Raw genomic sequence first — 26005 nt, forward strand, 5'->3', positions numbered from 1 at the left:
TATAGCTCAAACTATTTATTATATTCATGAAACAGAAATTTACAAAAAAGCAACCACTATAAGTACAACAACAAAAATTCAATATACTGGAGTCAGTCATGGAGAAGACAGCCAATAAGAAGTGTTAAATCTGATAATAAATTTGATCAGATAAAGTCTTAAATCACTCAAATCTAAACCATCATACAGTTGAAGTCGGAAGTTTACATTGGTGTCATTAAAACTCATTTTTCAACCACTCCACAAATTTCTTGTTAACAAACTATTTTTTTTATTTGAATCCATTATTTTACCAGGTAAGTTGACTGAGAACACATTCTCATTTACAGCAACGACCTGGGGAATAGTTACAGGGGAGAAGAGGGGGGATGAATGAGCCAATTGTAAACTAGGGATTATTAGGTGACCATCAAATCAAATCATGATAGTTTGAGGGCCAGATTGGGAATTTAGCCAGGACACAGGGGACACCCCTACTCTCACGATAAGTGCCATGGGATCTTTAATGACCTCAGAGTCCGGACACCCGTTTAACATCCCACCCGAAAGACGGCACCCTACACAGGGTAGTGTCAATCACTGCCCTGGGGCATCGGAATATTTTTTTTAGACCAGATGAAAGAGTGCCTCCTACTGGCCTTCCAACACCAATTCCAGCAGCATCTGGTCTCCCATCCAGGGACCGAGCAGGACCAACCCTGCTTAGCTTCAGAAGCAAGCCAGCAGTGGTATGCAGGGTGGTATGCTGCTGGCCAAACTATAGTTTTGGCAAGTCGGTTAGGACATCTACTTTGTGCATGACACAAGTAATTTTTCCAACAATTGTTTACAGATTATTTCACTGTATCACAATTCCAGTGGGTCTTAAATGTACACACTATGTTAAATGTGCCTTTAAACAGCTTGGAAACTTACAGAAAATGTCATGGCTTTAGAAGCTTCTGATGGGCTAATTGACATAATTTGAGTCAATTGGAGGTGTACCTGTGGATGTATTTCAAGGCCTACCTTCAAACTCAGTGCGTCTTTGCTTGACATCATGGGAAAATCAAAAGAAATTTCAGTCAAACTCAGAAAAAGATGTGTAGACCTCCACAAGTCTGGTTCACCCTTGGCAGCAATTTCCAAACGCCTGAAGGTACCACGTTCATCTGTACAAACACCATGGGACCACGCAGCCTTCATACCGCTCAGGAAGGAGACACGTTCTGTATCCTAGAGATGAAAGTACTTTTGTGTGCGAAAAGTGCAAATCAATCCCAGAACAACAGAACAACCTTGTGAAGATGCTGGAGGAATCAGGCACAAAAGTATCTATATCCACAGTAAAACGAGTCCTATATTGACATAACCTGAAAGGCCGCTCAGCAAGGAAGCCACTGCTCCAAAACCACCATAGAAAAGGCAGACTACGGTTTGCAACTGCACATGGGGACAAAGCTCGTACTTTTTGGAGAAATGTCCTCTGGTCTGATGAAACAAAAATAGAACTATGTTTGGAGGAAAAAAGGGGGAGACTTGCAAGCTGAAGAACACCATCCCAACCGTGAAGCACAGGGGTGGCAGCATCATGTTATGGGGTTGCTTTGCTGCAGGAGGGACTGGTGCACTTCACAAAATAGATGGCATCATGAGGGAGGAAAATTATGTGGATATATTGAAGCAACATCTCAAGACATCAGTCAGGAAGTTATAGCTTGGTCACAAATGGGTCTTCCAAATGGACAATGACCCCAAGCATACTTCCAAAGTTGTGGAAAAATGGCTTAAGGACAACAAAGTCAAGGTATTGGAGTAGCCATCACAAAGCCCTGACCTCAATCGAATGGAACATTTGTGGGCAGAACTGAAAAAGCGTGTGCGAGCAAGGAGGCCTACAAAACTGACTCAGTTACACCAGCTCTGTCAGGAGGAATGGGCCACAATTCTAAAAGCTTAAATAAATCATTCTCTACTGTTATTCTGACATTTTACATTCTTAAAATAAAGTGGTGATCCTAACTGCCCCAAGACAGGGATTTTTTTTACTAGGATTAAATGTCAGGAATTGCAAAAAACTGAGTTTAAATGTATTTGGCTAAGGTGTATATAAACTTCCAACTGCAACTGTATATAAGAGGAATAAATAATTACATTTAAACTAATATTTTATATGTAAAAACAGTGATGGCTTCCACAATGAGAGGGTGAGAGCACCCTCTAGAGAACAAATGTGACAAGGGAATGCATGACATGCAGGCTTCAATCAAATCCAAAAACACAAGTTCTGAAATCATAGTAGGACATGACAATCTGCCATGATAAAGATTCTTAGTTTGGACATCTTCTGTGCCAAATTCTAACACTTAGGAAAAGAACAAAGTAAAAAACAAACAACTGTAATCTCAACATCACAGAAAAGGCTTTGTAAATAAATCTTACAAGTTAAAACACACCCGATGTCTGTAATCCAATTTACAATGATTTAAAATATAAAAGGGTGCTCTTCAACACAAGATAATGTCCCTGTGACCTAATGAAGTTGTTATCTCAAAAATAAAAGAAATATCAACCTATCAAAGTGACAGGAACATCAGTGAAGATAGAAACTGGTTTTAAGATTACACAACTCGTATTAAGTCACTTTTTAAACCAATCTCACATTTAGAACATTGAAAAAGCCTACATCTGTATTGTAAATTAATCCTGTTTGTTGTTCCCATAGGTGCCATATTTATGCAAATATCAACTACTTTCACACCTCATCACCTTAGAAATGCAATCATAGAAGTGTAAAAAGTTTACTTTCTCCAATCTTGGCAAAAAGGATTTCTAGTTACATGTCAAAGTCTTTGAGGATGACCTATGAGTTTATTCCACCACCAAATCAAATCCTTCCGCCTCTTCAAAATCTGCATTCATCTTTGCAGCAAGGTCGTCCAACTCTGCCAGCTGGGTAGGAAGGAAATGGAAAAGTAGATCAACACAAAGGTACATATGCTATAGGGTCTTTCACATCTCCATCTTGAAAATAGTTTAAGCAAGCAATAAGTGTTACTTTTCATTTCTTGATGGTGTTTGGCCCTCTTTGGGGGTATCGTCGGAAGGTGCCTTAGTGTCTCCCAACTCCTCCCGTCTCAGCCTTCAGTATTTATGCTGCAATAGTTTGTGTGTCGGGGGGCTAGGGTCAGTCTGTTACATCTGGATTATTTATTCTGTTTTATCCGGTGTCCTGTGTGAATTTAAGTATGCTCTCTCTAATTCTCTAGGAGGACCTGAGGTCTAGGACCATGCCTGATGTCTCCTTGCTGTCCCCAGTCCACCTGGTCATTCTGCTGCTCCAATTTCAACTGTTCTGCCTGTGGCTATGGAACGCTGACCTGTTCACTGGACGTGCTACATATCCCAGACCTGCTGTTTTCAACTCTCTAGAGACAGCAGGAGCGGTAGAGACACTGAATGGTCGGCTATGAAAAGCCAACTGACATTTACTCCTCTATAATCACAGTGATTATTATTATTTGACCCTGCTGGTCATCTATGAACATTTGAACATCTTGGCCATGTTCTGTTAAAATCTCCACCCGGCACAGCCAGAAGAGGACTGGCCACCCCTCATAGCCTGGTTCCTCTCTAGGTTTCTTCCTAGGTTCTGGCCTTTCTAGGGAGTTTTTCCTAGCCACTGTGCTTCTACACCTGCATTGCTTGCCGTTTGGGGTTTTAGGCTGGGTTTCTGTACAGCACTTTGTGACATCAGCTGATGTAAGAAGGACTTCATGAATAAATTAGATTGAATATACACTGTAGTCTACTATGGTTAAGTTGTTTATTAATGTTGTCAACAGTGACCGCAGTAGTATCATATGCCCTCTATTCTCACAGAATCACATTATTGGAAACCAAGACTGTTCTCAGGCAGGAGTGGTTATAGCTAGATATGTTCAAGTTGTGGACAATTTTAGCTAACCCTATTCGTAATTGTACTAACCTGCTGCATAAGTTCTCCTAACCTCCTACGTAGTCACTTCTGCTATTCAAATCCGTCAGACCTGCCCTGAGAGGAGTGGGTATCCACTAATGCGATACAGTTATGGTCTGACTTACTTTTATTTGAGGAACCTTCTTCCTCCTCCTCTTCTCCTTTACCACAGCAACTCCAGGAATGTTGAAATCTGGCTCAGGAGCAGCACTGTCGTCCCCTTCTATCAGGGTGAAGGAGCTGACCCCACAGAATGACTTGGAGGCCTCAGAGCCCACCCTGGACTGCGCCACCTTGCGGAGAACCTGGGGTGTCTGAAGCTTCTCAAATCCAAACAGGGTCTCCCGACGCAGAGATGGGGAGGACACGTCCTGGCCTTGGGGATGCTCAAACGAACGGTCCCCTAGGCTTAGGCGGCTGTAGGACCGACGAACCTTCTGTGACCATGCTGAGTCCTCAGGGTTCCCTGCAGCCTGGGGATAGGGTGGTGAGGGGGCCAAAATCGGGGAGAGCATGGTGGCTTTTGGTGGAGGAACCTGGGCAGTTCCTGGGATAGAAATTTTGGCCTTCTTCAGACTGCCTTCAGACAATCTTTGTTCATTTTCTTTGTTGTCCTCAGAGGGTACCTGAAACAAAAGCAATTGTGCACATATGACTGGGCCGATATGAAATAGCAGGACCAAACATATTAAAACTATGCAGCTTATTCTGTAAATGAATTTGATGTGTTCTTTCAACTCACATTGAATTGTGTTTTCCTGGGTGCAATTTTCCTCACAGTGATGCTGCGTTTCACAGTGTCTGTAGGAGCCTGTGGATTACAGTAACATTATATATACTTAGACAAAGCACTGACAAGACTGAAGATGCTTGCAGGATGCAGTTTGACTACATCAAAAGGTAAATTGAAATGTTACTGGTTGTGCTGACAAAAGGTACTACTTACTGAGTTGGGGACATTTTGATTTGGAGAGGTCAACCGCGCTGACCTCCTTCGTGGCTGGCTGGTAGAATCTGGTATGATAAGACAAATAATGTTCCAACCATCAACAATATTGGCTCATTGGCTTCCCTTTATACAGCTAACAATGATGTGAGATCTTAAGTTAGCAACATGACTTGACTGGTCCATTGACTGATAGTCAATTGACAGCTTTTTTTTTTTGTTATCTAAAAACTTGGAGTAATGTCGAGATGTTGTGAAGATCCAGCTGTATGCCTCAATATGAAGACGACCATCTGTTTCCATAATTGTACGGTCCATCTTCGCCATTGATTTGAGATTGATGCATATAGCTAGCTGTCTAACTGAGTCTGCACAATAGGCACCATTTGACAATTTGACTGATTTAGAATAATCTCGCCATTGGAGTGAACCACACATCTGCTAATTACAGACAAGCACTACTATAAACAGAAGCACTTCTCTAAATTAAAAAATAAAGAACAAAATATTAAACATACTGACCAGCCAAAAAGGATTGATGCGTCTCGTTGCTCATCCTTGCCGTCTGTCCGATTTATTTACTAACGTTAATACACGAATTCGGTGGGTGATTAGCTAGCAAGAATACACATGAACGTTATCTGGCTAGTAGCTATCGACAACAAGCTAGCTAACTTGAGAAATTAGTAAAACAAATTATTAATTAATTAGCAAATACATATCACACAAGCTAACTAAACAACAAATAACTAATGCAAAACTACGACTGAATAACTTGAGAGCAGTTCATTTTGATTTAACTCGTTAGTCCTCAAAAGTTTCAAAATTCCCCGCCTGGAAGTACCGGAAGTGACATTGGAGTGCAGTTCCTGTCCGTTATTTTTATCTTTCTTTTTTATTTGATTTAACATTTATTTAACTAGGCAAGTCAGTTAAGAACAAATTCTCATTGACAATGACGGCCCACCAAAAGGCCTCCTGCAGGGGGGACTAAAAATATAAACTTAAATAAAATGTTTAGGATAAAGAGAGACAACAAATCAAATCAAATCAAAGTTTATTTGTCACGTGCGGTGAATACAACAGGTGTAGTACAGTGAAATGCTTTCTTACAGGCTCTAACCAATAGTGCAAAAAATGTGAAAAAACACATAATAGCACAATTGGTTGGGCGCCCGTAAAACAGCTGCCATTTCTTCTGGCACCATTTTAGATCCTCCAAACACAACACTACCTAAATAGATACCTAAAACAACAACAGAGCATGGCAGCAACATGTGACAACACAGTATGGTACTGTAGCAACACAACATGGCAGCAGCACAAACATGGTACACACATTATTGGGCACAGACAACAATAAATAATGCAAAGCAGACACAACTGTCAGTAAGAGTGTCCATGACTGAGTCTTGAATGAAGAGATTGAGATAAAACTGTCCAGTTTGAGTGTTTGTTGCAGCTCGTTCCAGTCGCTAGCTGCAGTGAACTGAAAAGAGGAGAGACCCAGGGATGTGTGTGCTTTGGGGACCTTTAACACACTAGAGCTTGAGGTAGGGTTAAGAGAGCTTGAGGTAGTCACCTCATACAAGTACTTGGGAGTATGGCTAGACAGTACACTGTCCTTCTCTCAGCACATATCAAAGCTGCAGGCTAAAGTTAAATCTAGACTTGGTTTCCTCTATAATAATCGCTCCTCTTTCACCCCAGCTGCCAAACTAACCCTGATTCAGATGACTATCCTACCTATGCTAGATTACAGAGACGTAATTTATAGATCGGCAGGTAAGGGTGCTCTCCATTCGGCCATCAGATTTGCCACCAATGCTCCTTATAGGACACATCACTGCACTCTATACTCCTCTGTAAACTGGTCATCTCTGTATAAGCAAGACCCACTGCTTGATGCTTATTTATAAAACCGTCTTAGGCCTCACTCCCCCCTATCTGAGATATTTACTGCAGCCCTCATCCTCAACATACAACACCTGTTCTGCCAGTCACAGGTAGAGGGGGCATTCTTACCAAATCACATGTATTTTTTAAATTTAACTCGGCAAGTCAGTTAAGAACAAATTCTTATTTACAATGACGGCCTACACCGGCCAAACCTGGATGACGCTGGGCCAATTGTGCACCACTCTATGGGACTCCCAATAACGACCGGTTGTGATACAGCCTGGCCTTTCTTTTTGGAGGTGTTCTTCAGAACCTTTTACTTCAGCACTGCATAGATACTAAATTAATGATACAGATGTGATTATATCTAAATAAATCAACTACGATAAAGACGCGAGTGTATTAGAATTAGAAGCGAGTTGAATGAGGCAGGGCTTGCAAACTATTACAGACTACAAAGGGAAGCACAGCCGAGAGCTGCCCAGTGACACAAGCCTACCAGATGAGCAAAATAACTTCTATGCTCGCTTCGAGGCAAGTAACACTGAAACATGCATGAGAGCATCAGCTGTTCCGGACAACTGTGTGATCATGCTCGCCGCAGCTGATGTGAGTAAGACCTTTAAACAGGTCAACATTCACAAGGCCGCAGGGCCAGACAGATTAAAAGGACATGTAGTCCGAGCATGCGCACCAACTGGCAAGTTTCTTCACTGACATATTCAACCTCTCCTTGACTGAGTCTGTGATACCAACATGTTTCAAACAGACCACCATAGTCCCTGTGCCCAAGAACACTAAGGTAACCTGCCTAAATGACTACCGACCCGTGGCACTCACGTCTGTAGCCATGAAATGTTTTGAAAGGCTGGTCACCCACTCTAATTTGCATACCACTCCAACAGATCCACAAATGATGCAATATCTATTGCACTCCACACTGCCCTTTCCCACCTGGACAAAAGGAACACCTATGTGAGAATGTTATTCATTGACTGCAGCTCAGCATTCAACACCATAGTGCCCTCAAAGCTCATCACTAAGCTAAGGACCCTGGGACTAAACACCTCCCTCTGCAACTGGATCCTGGACTTCCAGATGGACCACCCCCAGGTGGTAAGGGTAGGTGACAACACATCCGCCACGCTGATCCTCAACACGGGGGCCCCTCATGGGTGCATGCTCAGTCCCCTCCTGTACTCCTAGTTCACTCATGACTGCATGGCCATGCACGACTCCAACACCCTTATTAAGGACTGAGCACGCCCCCATTCTCATCGACAGGGCTGCAGTGGTGCAGGTTGAGAGTTCCTTGGCGTGAAGAGGGCACGACAAAACCTATTACCCCTCAGGAGACTGAAAATATTTGACATGTGTCCTCAGAACCTCAAAAGGTTCTACAGCTGCATCTGTAGCCGGTGCTATACTACACCGCTGTAACTCTGCGTTGTGTGTGGTTGATAGAGACCATAAACGTGGACTTTGGAGATCAGGTAGTTTTAATCAAGCAGAACTGACTCTCTGCATCTGCATCCAAAAGGAAATAAAACATTTGTAGAGCACATCTGTTCTGAGAATCGTCGCCTCTTTCTCTCTCAGTGCATCAAAATGATTTTTTGGAATACAAAAATTAATACACTCTCTCCTTATTATACATAACATATTTTACATTGATAAAACCACATACCTGCATCCAAAAGGAAATAAAACATTTGCTAGCCATCGTTCACACATACAATAGCCTGCTAATACCTTAGCTAGCTATTAACCACATGTTGAATTCAGAATGTTGATATCATCCTAAAAAGTACAATTACAAGTGCATCTTAACAATACCATCCACTTATGAGTAACCTCTAAATATACATCATTATTCATGAACAAAACATTGTGTGTATGACTTTGTACTTAAAAGAATCAAACTTTTCTGAAGACAGAAAAAGCGTGCCTACCTCTCTCAGTGCATCAAAATGATTTGAGCACGAGCACGCCGGGCAAAACGTAAGTACACACTCCCCTTCTCCCAGGATGCAGGCATGCATAACAAATCAACACAACATATTGATATATGAACCTGGTGAAATTCACATAGTACTTTAACAACTGTTACATTCACCCCTCCTGAATTTCACCAACCTTGTAAAACAACAAAATAACCTACCAAGCTCAAGGCTTAATCCTGAATTCAGCTCAAAGCTACCCATAGGGTTCAGGGCAAGTGAAAGTTGGTCAGGCCTTCAACTGCCCCTAGATACATAGTGCCTCTTACACTATATCTACATTTTTAGCCTTAAAACAAAATCCTGTACTAAATCATCTCTGTACTATGTTAAACTTACACCTTCTGGTGGGTTGACTCTATTAGTCTCTTTACTGGTTTAACTACCCTCCCCGCCCTTGTGCGACCTGCCACTGGGCTAGGGGCCATAGTAACTAACGGTGGCTCTGGCCTTAGATCATTGATCAGAGGTAAGTTTGAAGGAATCAGCTCCAGAATCTCAGAGGTGCTTCCCCGATCATTTTCCTCAAGAAAACAAGGTTCTTCTGGCTCTGACTTTCCATCCGATGTCCAGAGTTCGGAGTAATCGCTTGAATCCTCCGCCAGCCAGGAAGCACTTTCCTCCCCAGAGTCCTCCATGTCTTCCCTGTCCAGTCCATCGCCGGAGTGGGTGGCCTCTCCTGCATCTACATTGATTGAAGGCCCTGCAGCATCACTGTCATTGAAGTGTACTGACTCATCAATTTCAAATGGCAGGAAATTCACCTGCAGCAGTAGATTCCTGTGAACCACTTTCTCTCTGCCATAACGATCTTGGATTATGTACGTGTGAGTTTGTGGATTGACTGAAGTCACCGTGAAAATCTCGGGATTCCACTTGTCAGCCAACTTGCGGCGGCCCCTTTCACCTTAACCCGCTTGTCATACTCCCGACCTTGTCGTCTCTGTTGCTTGTCAGTGTGCCTTTGGGCAACACTCATAGCTTCCTTCAGCCCAGTGATCAGTCTCGACATACTTGTTGCAATCCACAACACTGGAGTCATCCAAAACATTGCGGAACATAACATCCACTGGTAGCCGAGGGACTCTACCAAACATGAGAAAGAATGGAGCATAGCCCGTAGTCTCGTGAACAGTGGCATTGTAGGCAAATGTTAATGACTGGATTTGTTCAGGCCAATGTTCTTTGGTTTTCAAGGGCAGACTCCTGAGCATGCTACCTAAAGTCCTGTTGAAGCGTTCAGTTTCTCCATTCCCCATTGGGTGATATGCTGTGGTTCTTGACTTTTGGACACCGGAGAGCTTAAGCAGTTCTGCTATTAGCTCACTCTCAAAATTTGCGCCTTGATCAGTATGGATCCTTGATGCAAAGCCGTAGACACAGAAGACATGATCCCACAGTTTACGAGCTACTTGCTTGGCTGTCTGGTTTCTGCATGGCCATGCATGGGCAAGTTTAGTGAAGTGGTCAGTCACCACCAGAACATCGACTGAGTTCTTCTTACTGTCTTCCGCTGTCCAAAAATCCAAACACACCAACTCCATGGGAGAGCAAGTTTTGATGCTCTCTAACGGGGCTCTAGCCGCTGGCTCTGGTGTCTTTGCTAGAACGCATCTCTGGCAGCAGCGCACATACTCCTTGATGTCTCTCTCCATTGCAGGCCAGAAAAATCTCTGCCTGGCCAGAGCTAGAGTTCTAGCTTGGCCTTGATGTCCTGCAAGGTCGTGAATGCCAGTCATCGCTTTGAGTCTCAACACCTCTGGCAAGACATACTGGAACCTTCTCCGGTTTGTGTGACTCTCCTTAATGACACGATACAGAACTCCCTCTCTTAGGATCAAGCGATCCCACTGTTTCATCAGCAACAACACTTTAGAAGAAACACTGTATCGATCTCGTCTGGTGGGCCGTTTCTTATTGAAGACGAAAGGGATGACCTTGGAAGTCACAGAGTCTTGCAGCTGGAGATCTCGAAGTTCCTCGTGCGAGAGTTCAGGCAAAGTGTCAATACCAGGAGAAAGCAGCCGTTGGGTGTTGGAACCAAGCTGGATTGCTTGCATCTCCATTGAACATTCCCAGTCAATACTTCAGCAGTGGTCAAAGAGGTTATCTCCTGGGGATAAGAAGCCCAACGGAATGCATCTTGGACATCATCATTCAGTGTCCCAACAGCCTCAGACAGAAGTGCTAGGTAGGACTCCCTCATCAGTCTCTGCGCGACAGTCACTGCAAAGGGATCGCGGCTCAGTGCATCTGCTACTGTATTCTTGCTGCCTGGGATACGCTTCAAATCAAAGTTGTACGGTGCCAGCTTGGCAACCCATCTTTGCTCGCAAGCGTCCAGCTTGGGTTTTGTCATGATGTACGTTAACGGGTTACTATCTGTCCAGACAGTGAACTCGTGCCCCTTAAGCCAGTGACTGAATTTCTCACACACACTCCATTTCAGTGCTAGAAATTCAAGTCTGTGTGCCGGGTACCTTCTCTGCGACTTACTCAGTGTCTTGCTCGCAAATGCTATGGGCCTTGCCTTATTTTCACCTTCAGGTACTTGGCAAAGCACAGCCCCAAGACCATCCAAGGAAGCGTCAGTGAAGAGAATGAACGGCCTCTCGAAATCAGGGTGAGCTAGCATGACACAATTCAAAAGAGCATCCTTCAGCTTCTGGAATGCAACGACACACTCCTCAGTCCAATCCGATAGCGTCAGCTTCCGGAAAATCCCACTGTTGCCCTTCTTCCCATCTCTTCCTCTTCTCTTTTGACCCCCAGTGAGTGCAAACAAAGGTCTGGCTATAGCAGAACAGTCAGGAATGAAGTGCTGGTAATATAATACCATACCCAAGAAGGATTTCAGCCTCCGAGCAGAGGGAGTGCATCCATCTGCCTCCATCAGCTGAGCTTGGCTCATCTTGGCAATGGCCTCCACCTTCTCAGGATCCACTGACACACCGTCCTCTTTAATGATATGTCCGAGGAATTTCACTGTTCTTCGTAGAAAGTGGCATTTTTTGGGTGCTAGCTTGAGATTGTTGGCTCTTAGACGGCTAAACACAACTTTTAGTCGCTGTAGAGCCTGTTCCTCGGTGGGTGCAAAGACCAACAAGTCATCTAAGTAACAAAGGAGATTTGAGAAGTTTAGGTCCCCAAATATACTCAACATCATTCTCATGAAAGAGGCCGGGCTGTTACACAGACCTTGTGGCATGCGATTGTACTCATAAAGTCCCATCGGTGTGGTAAAGGCTGTGTACTTCTTGTCCTCTTCGTGAACTGGAATGTTATAAAATCCTGAGGTCAAGTCCATGGTGCTGAAAAATGCACTGCCACCAAGGGCTGCGAGGCAATCTGCTTGATGAGGAAGGGGATGAGCGTCCTTCACCGTTCGTGCATTCATCCACCTGAAGTCAGTGCATAACCTCAGACTCCCGTCTTTCTTCCATACCATGACTAAAGGGGAGGCATACTCACTAACTGACTTGCGTATAAGACCTACTTCTTCCATATCTGTCAATACCTTCCTCAGCTTCAGGTAATGAGCAGGCGGAACTCTTCTGTATGGTAGCCGGAAGGGTCTGTCATCAACCAGGTGGATGCGGTGAACATAACCCCTGGCTTCTCCGCAGTCCAGATTATGTCTTGAGAAGATGTCTTCATATTTTGTGATGGTATTCACAAGCTTTTCCTTCCACTGGTCAGCTACCTGGCATCCATCAATGTCAATGTCTACTAATCCTAGATCAGACAGTCTTTGTTTCAGATTGTGGCCGCCATTGTCATCCTGCTTCTGTTCCATTGGGGTTTTCCTCACCTCATGAAGGCCCTGAAATATTGTTGCATCCTCAACAGCCAAGCATGTAGACACATCTGCCAACTTCATGTTACGTCTTAGGGTGAGATGTTTGTCAGAGCAGTTTACTACCTTTAAAGGGACCCAGCCATCTCCCCACATGGGTGTAATAACTCTACCCACGAGTATGTTTCTGGGCATGACCTTTGACCTGGTAGGTTCGACTATTACAGTGCTGCCTGGAGACAATGCCACATTTTTAGGAAGTTTACCCCAAACTAAGTGTTCAGTCTTGGGCGAAAGAGTCACAGCTTGAGTGAGCTTCACTGTCCCAATCTTGCCATCGACTTGCTGTCCCTTCCATCTTGTGACACTTGTCATCATCTGCAGAAACTGCTCACCCTCTGGTGAGTGGGTCTGGCCATCCATGTTGTTGACGAGCTTCCAGTATTCATCCGTGCCTTTCATCTCATGCAATAGATGCTTAATGACATTCGATCCCAGGATGAGATCATCACGCTGTCCAGGAACAACTAGAGTGGGCACTTTAACATCAATCCCATAGATTTGCATCTCCAAATCATAGAAACACTTTGTTGAGGTCTTCTTCCCCCCACACCCCACTAATACTAACTCTGTGGGAGGCTGATAATGCTGAGGAAGGGCACCTGCTTCCAAAAGTCTCTGCTCCGCATGTTCACTTAATGTACAGGCCATAGACCCAGTGTCAAGCATGCCCTTAAGCTGCACTTTCCCATGTACAGACACAGAAGTGTAAAACAAATCTGAAAAAGCCTCAACTTCTTGTGAACCTAACATAACAATTTTCTCTCCTTCTTTCGCATCAGAGCACAAAATCTCATACGTTTTCTCAAGATCATCAAATTCTTTCTTGGGGGTAGACAGTTGAACACCCACATTTCCCCCCTTCACCTGTGGGCGTGTCAGTTTAACGGTTGCTGCTGTGGTGGTGAGTTTCTCTGCTGTTGTGGTGGGCGTCTCTCACCACCGGGATTGGCATAGCGTTCCCCCGGTTTAGGACAATTTGACTTCCAATGATCTGGGGAAAAGCACAGGAGGCACAGGTTCTCATGTCTACAGTGCATCACAGTGGAGTGATCTGTTGAGCCACAAACCCTGCATTCCCTACGCCTGAAGGGCTGGGTGGGGAAAGATGGTGCCTTGGCCTGTGTCTGTGAAACCATAACGGGTGGTATGCTCTTCTCTAAGGTACGTTCAAGCAGGTGAATGAGTCTCTCGATACTTGCACTCTGCCCATCTTGTTTGGCGCTTGATGTGAGAGAAGAGTCACTGCACGTACCAGCATTGACCCCGTCTTCACATGGAGTTATCTGGGGATGTACTGTTACTTGCTTTGAGGATACAGCGGTAGATTGACACATGGTGGCCTTCCTGCGGCGTTCATGTTCATAGATTCTCTCCTGTACTTCACTCGCAGTCCATTTCTCAGCAGACTTGTATTGGAATACTGCTGCCAGTTTGGGGTCAGGGCAGTATGTTACAAACATCCTAACGACATCAGAGTTGGAGCTGTCAATCTTCTTACCTTGTCTCTTAAGGCCCTCATCAGCGACATCTACAGCCTTGTTCAATCGAACCCAGTACTCCATAACAGCCTCTCCGGGTATAGGTTTAGTATTGTAAAAATCAGCCAAGGGCATGCACGAATAGGCCAATTCACTGAAATTCTGTTTCAGAATGTCAAATACAATCTCTGGCTTCTCTGTAGGATCAACTGTTGTCTCATTGCGTAAATTTATCTTTACCATGTCTCTTGCTTTGCCAGATAATCGACTAATCAACTCATCTGATTGTTCCCCAACAAGACATCCCTTCCTCCTCAAGTATATTCTCATCAACTCCTCCCATTCATGAATGGAGCATTTGTCTGTACCATCTCCTCTATATGTAGGAGGTTCCTTTATGTCTGATTGCATGATGAACTTAATTTGACTGAGATCTACATATCCTACTGACTCTGAATGATGATCACTTATCTTTTCTGTACTTACTGGTGGCTCATAAGTACTGGACCTGCCACTCTGTAGTTCTTCCCTAATGGAGCTCCCTATTTCCCGGGCTAGCTGAGTGACCAGCTCAGCTAGACCATCTACAGGGGCATTTGGATTAACACTAGATGAAGGGCTTTCATCCAATTTTTTTGTGGAGCAAAACATGGGGGAACCTCCTGCACCTACACACTTTACAGGGGTTTGATCAGAGTATGAGAAAAACCTCCCCCTCCCAGCAGTGAATTTGGGTTCATCACCATTATAAGATGCCATGCCACTAAAGTTACGTTAAAATGTCTGTTGATGAACACACTTCTATGTTGGTTAACGATAAACAGCGCTCTCAATACATCGTTGTCAGAAAAAAAAAAAGGGAAAAAAAAGACTGTAGTTCCGATTTTTGCCACAAGGCGGCAAGAGTACCTCAATTATATAATTAGTCTCTAGAGCAGCAGCGCCGCGGTCACGGCACCAATGTAGCCGGTGCTATACTACACCGCTGTAACTCTGCGTTGTGTGTGGTTGATAGAGACCATAAACGTGGACTTTGGAGATCAGGTAGTTTTAATCAAGGAGAACTGACTCTCTGCATCTGCATCCAAAAGGAAATAAAACATTTGTAGAGCACATCTGTTCTGAGAATCGTCGCCTCTTTCTCTCTCAGTGCATCAAAATGATTTTTTGGAATACAAAAATTAATACACTCTCTCCTTATTATACATAACATATTTTACATTGATAAAACCACATACCTGCATCCAAAAGGAAATAAAACATTTGTAGAGCACATCTGTTCTGAGAATCGTCGCCTCTTTCTACAACAGATGCACAATAGGAGGGACTGGGATCATTCGAGGAGCTAGCCATCGTTCACACATACAATAGCCTGCTAATACCTTAGCTAGCTATTAACCACATGTTGAATTCAGAATGTTGATATCATCCTAAAAAGTACAATTACAAGTGCATCTTAACAATACCATCCACTTATGAGTAACCTCTAAATATACATCATTATTCATGAACAAAACATTGTGTGTATGACTTTGTACTTAAAAGAATCAAACTTTTCTGAAGACAGAAAAAGCGTGCCTACCTCTCTCAGTGCATCAAAATGATTTGAGCACGAGCACGCCGGGCAAAACGTAAGTACACACTCCCCTTCTCCCAGGATGCAGGCATGCATAACAAATCAACACAACATATTGATATATGAACCTGGTGAAATTCACATAGTACTTTAACAACTGTTACACATCATCGAGAGCATCCTGACGGGTTGCATCACTGCCTGGTATTGCAACTGCTCGGCCTCCGACCGCAAGGCACTACAGAGAGTAGTGCGTACGGCCCAGTACATCACTGGGGCCAAGCTCCCTGCCATCCAGGACCTCTATACCAGACGGAGTCAGAGGAAGGCCCTAAAAATTGTCGAAGACTCCAGCAACCCTAGTCATAGACTGTTCTCTCTGCTATCGCACAGCAAGCAGTACCGGAGCACCAAGTCTAGGTCCAAGAGGCTTCTAAACAGCTTCTACCCCTAAACCATAAGACTCCTGAATATCTATATTAGCTCAATTAACTCGACTAACCGGTGCCCCCGCACAGTGGCTCTGTACCGGTGCCCCCTTTATATAGCCCCACTATTGTTATTTTACTGCTGCTCTTTAATTGTTTGTTACTTTTATTTTATACTTATTTTTTTGTATTTTATTACAACTGCATTGTTGGTTAATAAGGGCTTGCAAGTAAGCATTTCACTGTAGGGTCTACACTTTTTGGATTCGGCGCGTGTGACATAACATTTGATTTGATTTTGATTTGAATTAGTAAATAAATCGAACTTTAATGTGGGTGAGGCTGACACGCCCATTAAGTGCGCCAACGTTTCTTTCTAATGTAAAATAAAATAGAATTGATGATCAGCTCTCTCCAAACCAATAGTAACATGACAACCTAAGTTCAAACTGTAAAACCTGCCCGTGGACCAGCTGGTATAAAATGTGGGTCCCTGGCTAAAATGGTTCCACCTTTTGCCAATTTAATGTCGGATTTGATTTTTCGAAGCAGGTTAGGAGAATTAACGTAGCTGGTTAGGATAATTAGGTAAAAGGTTAGCTAAAATGCAAAAAAATATAAACTTTTGACTTTTAATTTTAATAAAAGCTGGATCCTTTCTAAACGTTACGGTATATGTTCCACGTTTATGTGACATCATTATACTGCGACTGCCGGAAGAGACGTGGCAAAATGTCCGCTTCTGAAAACGTTCGCATTATCTAGCTTTAGTTATTTGTACCACCTTTTCCTTCAAACGATAAATCATCGAGGATAAAACTTGTGTGACAGGTAGGGTTCAGTTAACTTACAACTAAAGCCACCCGAAACGCATCTGATGCTCGTGAATTAGCTTCGTTAACGTTAGCTCTAACTATAAATCTACATTTTCAATACATACAAGTAGTGTCTTGCACCTATGCAATATGTAATAATCAAACTACATTTGAACCATGAGTAGATTTGCCTTGGTTATCAGACTATTGCATAGTTAATAGCTATAACGTTAACTAGTTATGTCGTTGCTGAAGCTTGTTTTGGTGATCACTTGTCTACAGCACGACAGACAGACCATGGGTCTGTGCAAGTGTCCTAAGAGGAAGGTGACCAACTTGTTCTGCTTTGAACATCGGGTGAATGTGTGTGAGCATTGCCTGGTCTCCAACCACAACAAGGTCAGTGGATGGGCAGCTCTAAGTACCCAATGTGTCATGTTAAATTAAATATGGACCACAAAGTAGTTGTGTTTGCCACTAAACTAAGCTATTTTCTCTACCTGTCTGATCCCAAGTGTATAGTGCAGTCCTACCTCCAGTGGCTTCAGGATAGTGATTACAGCCCTAACTGTCGACTGTGTAATAACCCACTGATCTCCCAGGATACTGTCAGATTGGTCTGCTATGGTAAGAATGTCAACATCTAGGATAGATCCTTATTGCTGTTGCTTGATATTACTGCTGTATGGAATTTGCTCAAACCCTCTGGTTCATTGCTCTTTCTCTCTATCCAAGATGTATTCCACTGGGCCTGTCTTCATCACCTGGCAGCCCGGTTGCCCCTACACACTGCTCCTGCAGGATACCAGTGCCCCAGCTGCCAGGGTCCAGTATTCCCCCCCTCCAACCTGGCCAGCCCAATAGCTGACATGCTGAGGGAACAGTTGTCCTTAGTCAACTGGGCCAGAGCTGGACTAGGCCTACCTCTGGTGAGGAATATGGGTGGGCTGAGTCACACTAGCAGTCAGGGATATTGAATAGTGACAAGGGGGATACTGGTTCAAATGCTGGCTGACATTCAGTTGTGTATTATATTTGTGTAAAATACTGTATGTCAGAGCTTAAACATAATTCACTTTTTAGGACCCCATAAATCAAGTGTTTCTTTTAGAAAGAAGACACAAATATTATGAAATAGGTATTCTGTGACAATTCAACTCTAACAGGTACATCGTTTCTCCACTGCAAGATTGAAGAACCTGTAAAAGCTATTCAAGACAGCACACAGGATGTCACTGATTATGCTGACTGGTCCACGTTTGATGGTAAGTAATTGTTTCTGCTGTTGATACTGCCTTATTGGTCCACAGTAAGGGAGCCTGTATTGCAACTGAATGTTGCAATACATAATAATATATGCCATTTATCAGATGTTTTTTATTTATTTATCCAGGGCGTCATGACATATGCTAAGCTGAATGTTGGAAATGTTTGTTTGAATCTGGGAGTTTACTGTAACATTTGCCTTCCCTTCTCCCCTACTCTGCTAGCACCAGCATTGGAGCCTACTGAAGCTTACCCCACCCACTCCTACGCCTCCCAACCACACCCTAGCCTCGCCCCTACTCCAGTTCCAAACACAGTTCAGGAAGATCATGGAAGTCTCCACAACAACGGGGAGATTGTGGCTCATGAACAACACTCTTTGGTCAACATGATCACTGCAACCACCAGTGACACCATCACCCTACACACAGGTAAAGGACTATGAATGGTACCCAGGTTTAGTGGCGCTATCTTAATCCTAACCATTACCAGCCACACACAGTGTTGTCATGCCATACGTTAATCCAATCCTTAGCCTCAACTCTAATCCTAATTCCTGACATTTTTGATGACATCTGATATTCCTCAGGTAGTGTATAATGTATGCTGTATCCTCATATATTTGGTGTATTCATTTAATGTGAATTATTGCTTCCAGCATCATCCCCAAGGAAGATCTATGACACTAGGGACTCCGGACACAGCTCTGTGACACAGATCGACTTTGATGACGACAAGTACCGGCGACGACCAGCACTCAGCTGGTTTGCACGGATTCTCAAGTCAGTAATGTTACTAGTTATTTAAAGTTTTGCTTCATTTTGTTATTACACAGCAAGTACATCTTTCCTAGCAAACCTCCTTACATATGGACAACAGTATTTGACTTACATTTTATAGATCCGATTATCTATTACTCTGTCTCCAAAGGTCGAGTCCTTTTTCCAATTTCTCTTAACTCTGAAAGTGTAAATGAATTTGTGTTCTCAGAAACCGGGCAGGTTCCAAGAGGACAGGCCTGTCCTGGAAGCAGAGGGTCTTCATGCTCCTTCTGGTTGGAGTTCTGGGATTCTTTACCTTGATCATCATTATGGCTAAACTGGGCCGTGCTTCAGCCGACTCCGACCCCAACTTAGACCCCCTACTAAACCCCAACATCCGAGTGGGCAACAACTGACCAGCACCCACCTCCAAGTCCTAGTGAGTGTTGAACATAGGGCCGATATAGGCCATCTAAGATGGTGGGACCAGTAAAGGCAGAGAGATACCTTCTCTCTCTCTCAGACATGAAAGAAAAGAGGATGGGATGGTGCATTTTGTCCTGGAAATGATGGCAACCTTACACCCTTCTTCCTTCTTTGGGATAGGCAGTTGCTTTTAGAGCTATATGTACAATGAATTTATATATTTTGACCCACTCCACATCAAATGAGATTGCAATGTTGGAATGAATGGTGATGGGGAAAACAGATTTTCACAACAGAAATACTGTATTCTATGACACATGGCTTTTTGCAACATCTGCTAAAACAGGTATTTTTGAAGGGGGCGTCAATAAGTTGTTCAAGTTAATTGACAGAGTGATGTTTGTGTTGAATTGGAAGAATGCTACGCCTGACATTCACATACTACATTGTATGGTGATTAAATGAGTCTGTAAATATAGAAATTTAATGAGATGATAGTGTGTTTTGTGTTGAACTGGAATAAATGTTTAACCAATTCTCATTCTGTATGCAATATACGTTCATATTTTGTCGATAAACAAAATGTACAACAGATACGGTGAGGATATTCAAGTAGTGGTTAACCCACTGGACATTGGTCTTGGTTTAGCATTAAAATGGCACATGCAGTCTTAAATCCACAAGTGCCCTGTGCTCAGACACTTTGATAGAGTGATCTACTTTCTCCTGAGTTTGAAGTGTTATGAAAGGTGTGTTGATGGGACCTCTAAAATAAGTACAGTGCATTCGGACAGTATTCAGACCCCTTAACTTATGTTAGACTTATTTTAAAAGGATTAAAGTTGTTTTTTTCTTCAATCTGCACACAATACCCCACAATGACAAAGCCAAAACAGGTTTTTAGACATTTTTGCAAATTTATTAAAAATAAACTAATCAAATTTACATATGTATTCAGACCCTTTACGCTGTAGTTTGAAGGGTCTTTGGCATTGATTACAGCCTTGAGTCTTCTTGGGTACAAGCTTGGCACACCTGTATTTGGGGAGTTTCTTCCATTCATCTCTGCAGGTCCTCTCAAGCTCTGTCCCGGTTGGATTGGGGGGGGGGGGGGTTGCTGCATAGCTATTTTCAGGTCTCTCCAGAGATGTTTCATCGGTCTGGGTTCTGGCTGGGCCACTCAAGGACATTAAGAGACTTGTTCTGAAGCCAGTCATGCATTGTCTTGGCTGTGTGCTTTGGGTTGTTGTCCTGTTGGAAGGTGAACCGTCACCCCTGTCTGAGGTTTTCATCAAGGATCTCTCTGTACTTTTCTCCGTTCATCTTTCCCTAGATCCTGACGAGTCTCCAAGTCCCTGCCGCTCAAAATTATGCTGCCACCACCATGCTTCACCATAGAGATGGTGCCATGTTTCCTCCAGTTGTGACGCTTGGCATTCAGGCCAAAGAGTTCAATCTTGGTTTTGTCAGACCAGAGAATCTTATTTCTCATGGTCTGAGAATCCTTTAGGTTCATTTTTGACAAACTCCAAGCGGGCTGCCATGTGCCTTTTTTTTTACTGAGGAGTGGCTTCTTTCTGGCCACTCTACCATAAAGGCCTGATTGGTGGAGGGCTGCAGAGATGGTAGTCCTTCTGGAATGTTCTCCCATATCCACAGAGGAGCTCCGTCAGAGTGGTCATTGGGTTCTTGGTCACCTCCCTGACCAAGGTCCTTCTCCCCCGATTGCTCAGTTTGGCCGGGCGGCCAGCTCTGGTAAGAATCTTGGTGGTTCCAAACTTCTTCCAATTAAGAATGATGGAGGCCACTGTGTTCTTGGGTACCTTCAATGCTGCAGAACTTTTTTGGTACCCTTCCCCAGATTTGTGCCTCGACACAATTCTGTCTCTAAGCTTTACAGACAATTCCTTCAACCTCATTGCTTGGTTTTTGCTCTGACATGCACTGTCAACTATGGGATAGACCGGTGTGTGCCTTTTCTAAATCATGTCCAATCAATTTAATTTACCACAGGTTGACTCCACTCAAGTTGTAGAAACATCTCAAGGATGATCAATGGAGACAGGATGCACCTGAGCTCAATTTCGAGTCTCAGCGAAAGGTCTGAATACTTGTGTAAATAAGGTATTTGTTTTTTATCTTTTAATAAATTAGCAAAGAAATCTAAAAACGGTTTAGGCTTTGTCATTATGGGGTATTGTGTGTAGATTGAGGAATTGTTTTTATTTAACCAATTTCAGAATAAGGCTGTAATGTGGAAAAAGACAAGGAGTCTGAATACTTTCCGAATGCACTGTGTATATGTTTGAGAAGTCACATTTCTGTATTGAAATCAAATTCTACACCACCTATATCAGTCTGCTGTTATTATATATCTCTGCACTTTTCCCCAAGTGACATTAAACACGTTCAATTATTTGAGGAACAAACATCTCTCTTGCTGATGCTTACTCTGCAGAAGGCAATTCTGTCAGTGTAACAATATGTCGTTTTTGAGGAATATATGCTTTTGATAAAGCAGACATACAAAACACCCATTACGTTTTTCTATACTATTCACATATTTCTCAATTAAAATATCTGTAAATACTTTATCTATGAACACACACTTGTAGGCCTTATATCATGTCATACTGATAATTTTCACATGGCAACATGTCCTCTGAGAAATAACGATGACCCTTGCAAGTGGTCTCTGTTTCCTGAGGTTAAGGTGATTAATTTATTGTTCTCAGAACTGCTCTCTTCTGTACTGGATCATAAGTAACTCATAACAGAAGCGAGTGATGAAAATGACCAAGTTAAAAACTAGAAAAAAGAGAGAAATGAAGGCGCTCATGTCAAACAGTAACTGGGGCATGCAAAACAAATAAGATCTGTATCTCTAAAATTAGGAGTGATGACCATGCAGACATTGATTGACTCACAGACTGACAGTAGGGCAATGAAGCCCATCTTGCGATTTCCTGCTTGGAGTGAATACACTGAGCCCATCAGTGACCAGTAGAAACTCACCACCTGAAACAACTGAGTAAAAAAATATATATCAGGGATTGTCTTAATATCAACCTGATATCAATACCCAGACAAAATATCTCCATTTTCATAAAACCTCTATCAATGATAATTATCAAATGAGAAGTAGCCACCAGTATGGCTTCTGTGTGGTGCTGGCTTGGAAAGCTGTTGTCCTTGATAACAAAGTGCAGGATGACATCAGCGACCAGTAGGCCTAGCTGAAAGATGCAGAGGAGCAGCGACATGGTTGTGTACAGCCCTCTCTTTGACACAGACAGGGAAAACAGCCATGCCATCAAAGCGGAGGTGTTGCCCTGCTCACAAAATGGATGAGATGAGAACAAGCATTTTCTGTAATTGAATATAAAATAAGGATAATGAGTAACTGGATCTAGGATAAATATCATACATATCATTCATTATATGATTATATTTGTAAAGCATTGTCTTTGTCCAGCAGATTGTAAGACATTTACTATTTATGTATGTGTGAATTGATTTGTGTGTAAAAGGAGAAACGGAACATAGTTTACATTCTCCAAGAGGTCACCACTTTCTGCCATGTCACAGACTACTGGTGGCCCACTCTTGAGAGACCTAGACCGACACTTGCACAATGATACAGATTCTTGGACTGGATAAAATTGTCCCAACTTGTAATTTGTCAGCACACCTACTGTGATGAAGTGTGGATCTGTCTGAAGGTAATAGAATGTTCATATTCTCCAGCTATGACATCACAGAAACATCAAGAACCAAGATTCTAAATATTGGACCAAAATAAACATTTTTGTCTTGAATGTTTTCATTGTAATGAACACAAGCCTATTTACAAATAAATAGAAGGCTCTGGGCACGGAAAGGGGGATACCTAGTCAGTTGTACAACTGAATGCATTCAATTGAAATGTGTCTTCAGCATTTAACCCAAACCCTCTGAATCAGAGAGGTGCGGGGGGCTGCCTTAATCCACATCCACATCATCGGCTATAATGTGTGTAGTGAAGGGTCCTCTAAATTAGAAATATGTACTGTAGTCATACCAAAGGTGTAGTTTTTAATTAACAAAATTGAAGACTCACCAATCAGAAGAATGAAAATGACATTTGATTCACCATCATACAGTTTAATGTGATTAGATAAAAAGCTACCTTTTCATGTGTCAATAAAACAAACATTAAGAAATTAATGTACAATCTGTCAACAATCATGCATGGAATCACACCACACCACATATTTAGACCTACACTGTCTGTAACAATACATAGGACAACAGGCACTCAATCTCCTGTAGTTTTCCTAAAGAGGGCCAATCAATAAGATTAGCAAGTACAATATTTTATCTTTCACAAGAGGCACACTGTCAACTAGAAATGTATACATTCATTCTATAAATTTATGACATTATCCTGGTGAGCAGGGTTTCCCAAATGTGGTCCTGGTGCCACCCCCTCCCCCCTCCCCCGGGTGCACGTTTTGGTTTTTGCCCTTGCACTACAAAGCTGGTTAAAATAATCAACTTATAATCAAGCTTTGATTGTTTGAATCAGCTGTATAGTGTTAGGGCAAAAACCAAAATGTGCACCCGGGGGAGGCCCCAGGACCAAGTTTGGGAAACCCTGTTCTAGGGGGCAACTAGTAAGCAAAGGGCAGAAAAGAAAATGCATGTGTCTAATTTTAGACTAATTGACTTACAAATAGCCTACCAAATGTCGGGAATTATACCCCCTGTCAAAAAAAAATTTTCCGCTGTCTCTGCATTCACCCCAGAGGTAGACGGAGGAAGGTGACTCGAAGGTTCAAAGGAGTATCCGCTTTTGTTTTGACTTCACACAAGAGATGTTTGATGCTGCATTCAGGGCCTTCATGCCAATCGCCACTGCTCTAACACCTACGCCCAGAGCATAATATACCTGCAAAAAAAGATTAGATCATAACAGCAACCACTAACCAATGAGAAACACCTATCCCCAAATAAACTTGTTTTCAAATGCAAATAGAGACCTCATGTCCTAAACAGAATGATTCTGATTTTTTTCCCCATTAATAGATCAGCTCTGATGGGTAAATATCTGATGTGATTAGTGGAAAAAATATCAGAATTGGGCTGCCTGTCTAAACGCAGCCATGTGGGCTTTAATATGTAACATGCATCTCCCATTTTACAAGGTAGTGTCTGATTATCTGACTAGTCTCCTTGGTCAGGTCAACTGTTCCTAAACTGAACATTTTTATTTAACCTGGCAAGTCGGTTAAGAACAAATTCTTATTTACAATGACAGCCTACACCGGCCAAACCCGGACGACGCTGGGCCAATTGTGCGCCTCTCTATGGGACTCCCAATCACGGCCGGTTGTGATACAGCCTGGATTCAAAGCAGGTTGTCTAGTGACACCTCTTGCACTGAGATGCAGTGCCTTAGACCGCTGTGCCACTCGGGAGCCCATTAGTCCAGCTTGGCAACTGGCAGAAACAATACACCAAGGCATAGACCAAAAGTATTGCTTTACCAACATCACAGGATATGTTATGATATCCTTAGAAGGATATCATGATTGTCAGCACACACACCTGCCGGGACTCTCCCTTCCCATATCTCAGCTCTGTGACAAAGTGTTCACAGTTTCCCCTCAGGATGCAGTAAGGCATCTCCAGGCCCAGCAGGCTGCGGGCATCCCTCAGTATGTCATAAACACTCCGGGGTTTGTGTTTGCCATCCAGCAGGTTGTTGACAAGGAACCTGTCCTTCCCCACTATCTCCTCCAGGCTTTCCTTGGTCACAACGGCTGTGTCACACAACACAGACACTAGGCTGAAGGCACCAGCCCCAGCTGCCTCAGCTTAGGTAGGGGAGATAGGATAAGTGGGATGAGCCAGGGACACGTGAGAGTGGAGGAAAGAGCAGAAAGGAAAATCTTAGGAGGGTATCAGAATCAGATCAGTGATGTGTACTATGTTTTTCTGATAGAGTATATATACGATTTTATAAACATAATCATAAGCATATCTTTTCTAGGTCCTTGAATCCCTTATACATGTACTTTATAGGCTTCTCTGTGAAATGACATCCAGTATTAAAGATCAGGACCAAATTGTACTTACTGGGGGGACAGAGGTGGACGATGTAGCCTTCTCCAACATACAAGGCCCAGTGCTGATAGGTCCCCCGGAATATCTCAATCAGGTCCCCAGGTTGAGGCTTTGTTTGATATTGACAACACAATATCATATTTTTACATTACAACTGGCAATTAGTAAACAAGTCTATATTCAATGTTAATTCAGTATTTGACAAAGATTACCCCACAAGCACAACAAAAATACCAAAGCAGGTCTGTCATCAAGTCAAATACACTGCACGTTGTTACTGACTTACCATTACTGGGACAATGTCATTCCTTTTGATAAGATTGTGACAAAAACATAACATATCCAGGTTTTGATTTGTTCTTGCGTATACTGTAGTTATCCAGCATGTGAAAAAAGTTCATACTTGCAATATGCTCCCCTGTTGATTAAAACAGACATGCTAACCTAAAGCGTGTGTTGCTTAGGCTACAGTGGATCAAGCCATT

At 42.9% G+C, this 26005-nt stretch overlaps 3 protein-coding genes across 3 annotated transcripts; 1 reads left to right on the forward strand and 2 right to left on the reverse strand.

Annotated features, from left to right (window-relative positions):
* Positions 1-5768, reverse strand: LOC110509998 (sororin-B). Its single transcript, XM_021591258.3, has 5 exons — positions 5427-5768; positions 4905-4972; positions 4701-4769; positions 4084-4584; positions 1-2931 (listed from the first exon to the last, which is right to left on the reverse strand). Exons 1-5 carry the CDS (start codon positions 5458-5460, stop codon positions 2851-2853), a joined length of 753 nt encoding a protein of 250 aa, XP_021446933.3. The 5' UTR covers positions 5461-5768; the 3' UTR covers positions 1-2850.
* A 10757-nt stretch (positions 5769-16525) lies between these two features.
* LOC110509997 (zinc finger protein-like 1) lies at positions 16526-19953 on the forward strand. Its single transcript, XM_021591257.3, has 8 exons — positions 16526-16975; positions 17242-17358; positions 17475-17586; positions 17695-17888; positions 18149-18224; positions 18450-18656; positions 18884-19007; positions 19216-19953. The coding sequence occupies exons 2-8, from the start codon at positions 17257-17259 to the stop codon at positions 19400-19402; spliced, it is 1002 nt and encodes a 333-aa protein (XP_021446932.1). The 5' UTR covers positions 16526-16975; positions 17242-17256; the 3' UTR covers positions 19403-19953.
* Positions 19954-23539: 3586 nt separating this feature from the next.
* LOC110509996 (phospholipase A and acyltransferase 3-like) lies at positions 23540-26005 on the reverse strand. The gene is made up of 4 exons (XM_090226695.1): positions 25807-26005; positions 25533-25629; positions 25002-25270; positions 23540-24342 (listed from the first exon to the last, which is right to left on the reverse strand). Exons 1-4 carry the CDS (start codon positions 25858-25860, stop codon positions 24229-24231), a joined length of 534 nt encoding a protein of 177 aa, XP_090082821.1. The 5' UTR covers positions 25861-26005; the 3' UTR covers positions 23540-24228.

Source organism: Oncorhynchus mykiss, chromosome 29 (assembly GCF_057628025.1).
Source record: "Oncorhynchus mykiss isolate SJ-2025 chromosome 29, ASM5762802v1, whole genome shotgun sequence".
NCBI classification, from domain to species: Eukaryota; Metazoa; Chordata; class Actinopteri; order Salmoniformes; family Salmonidae; genus Oncorhynchus; species Oncorhynchus mykiss.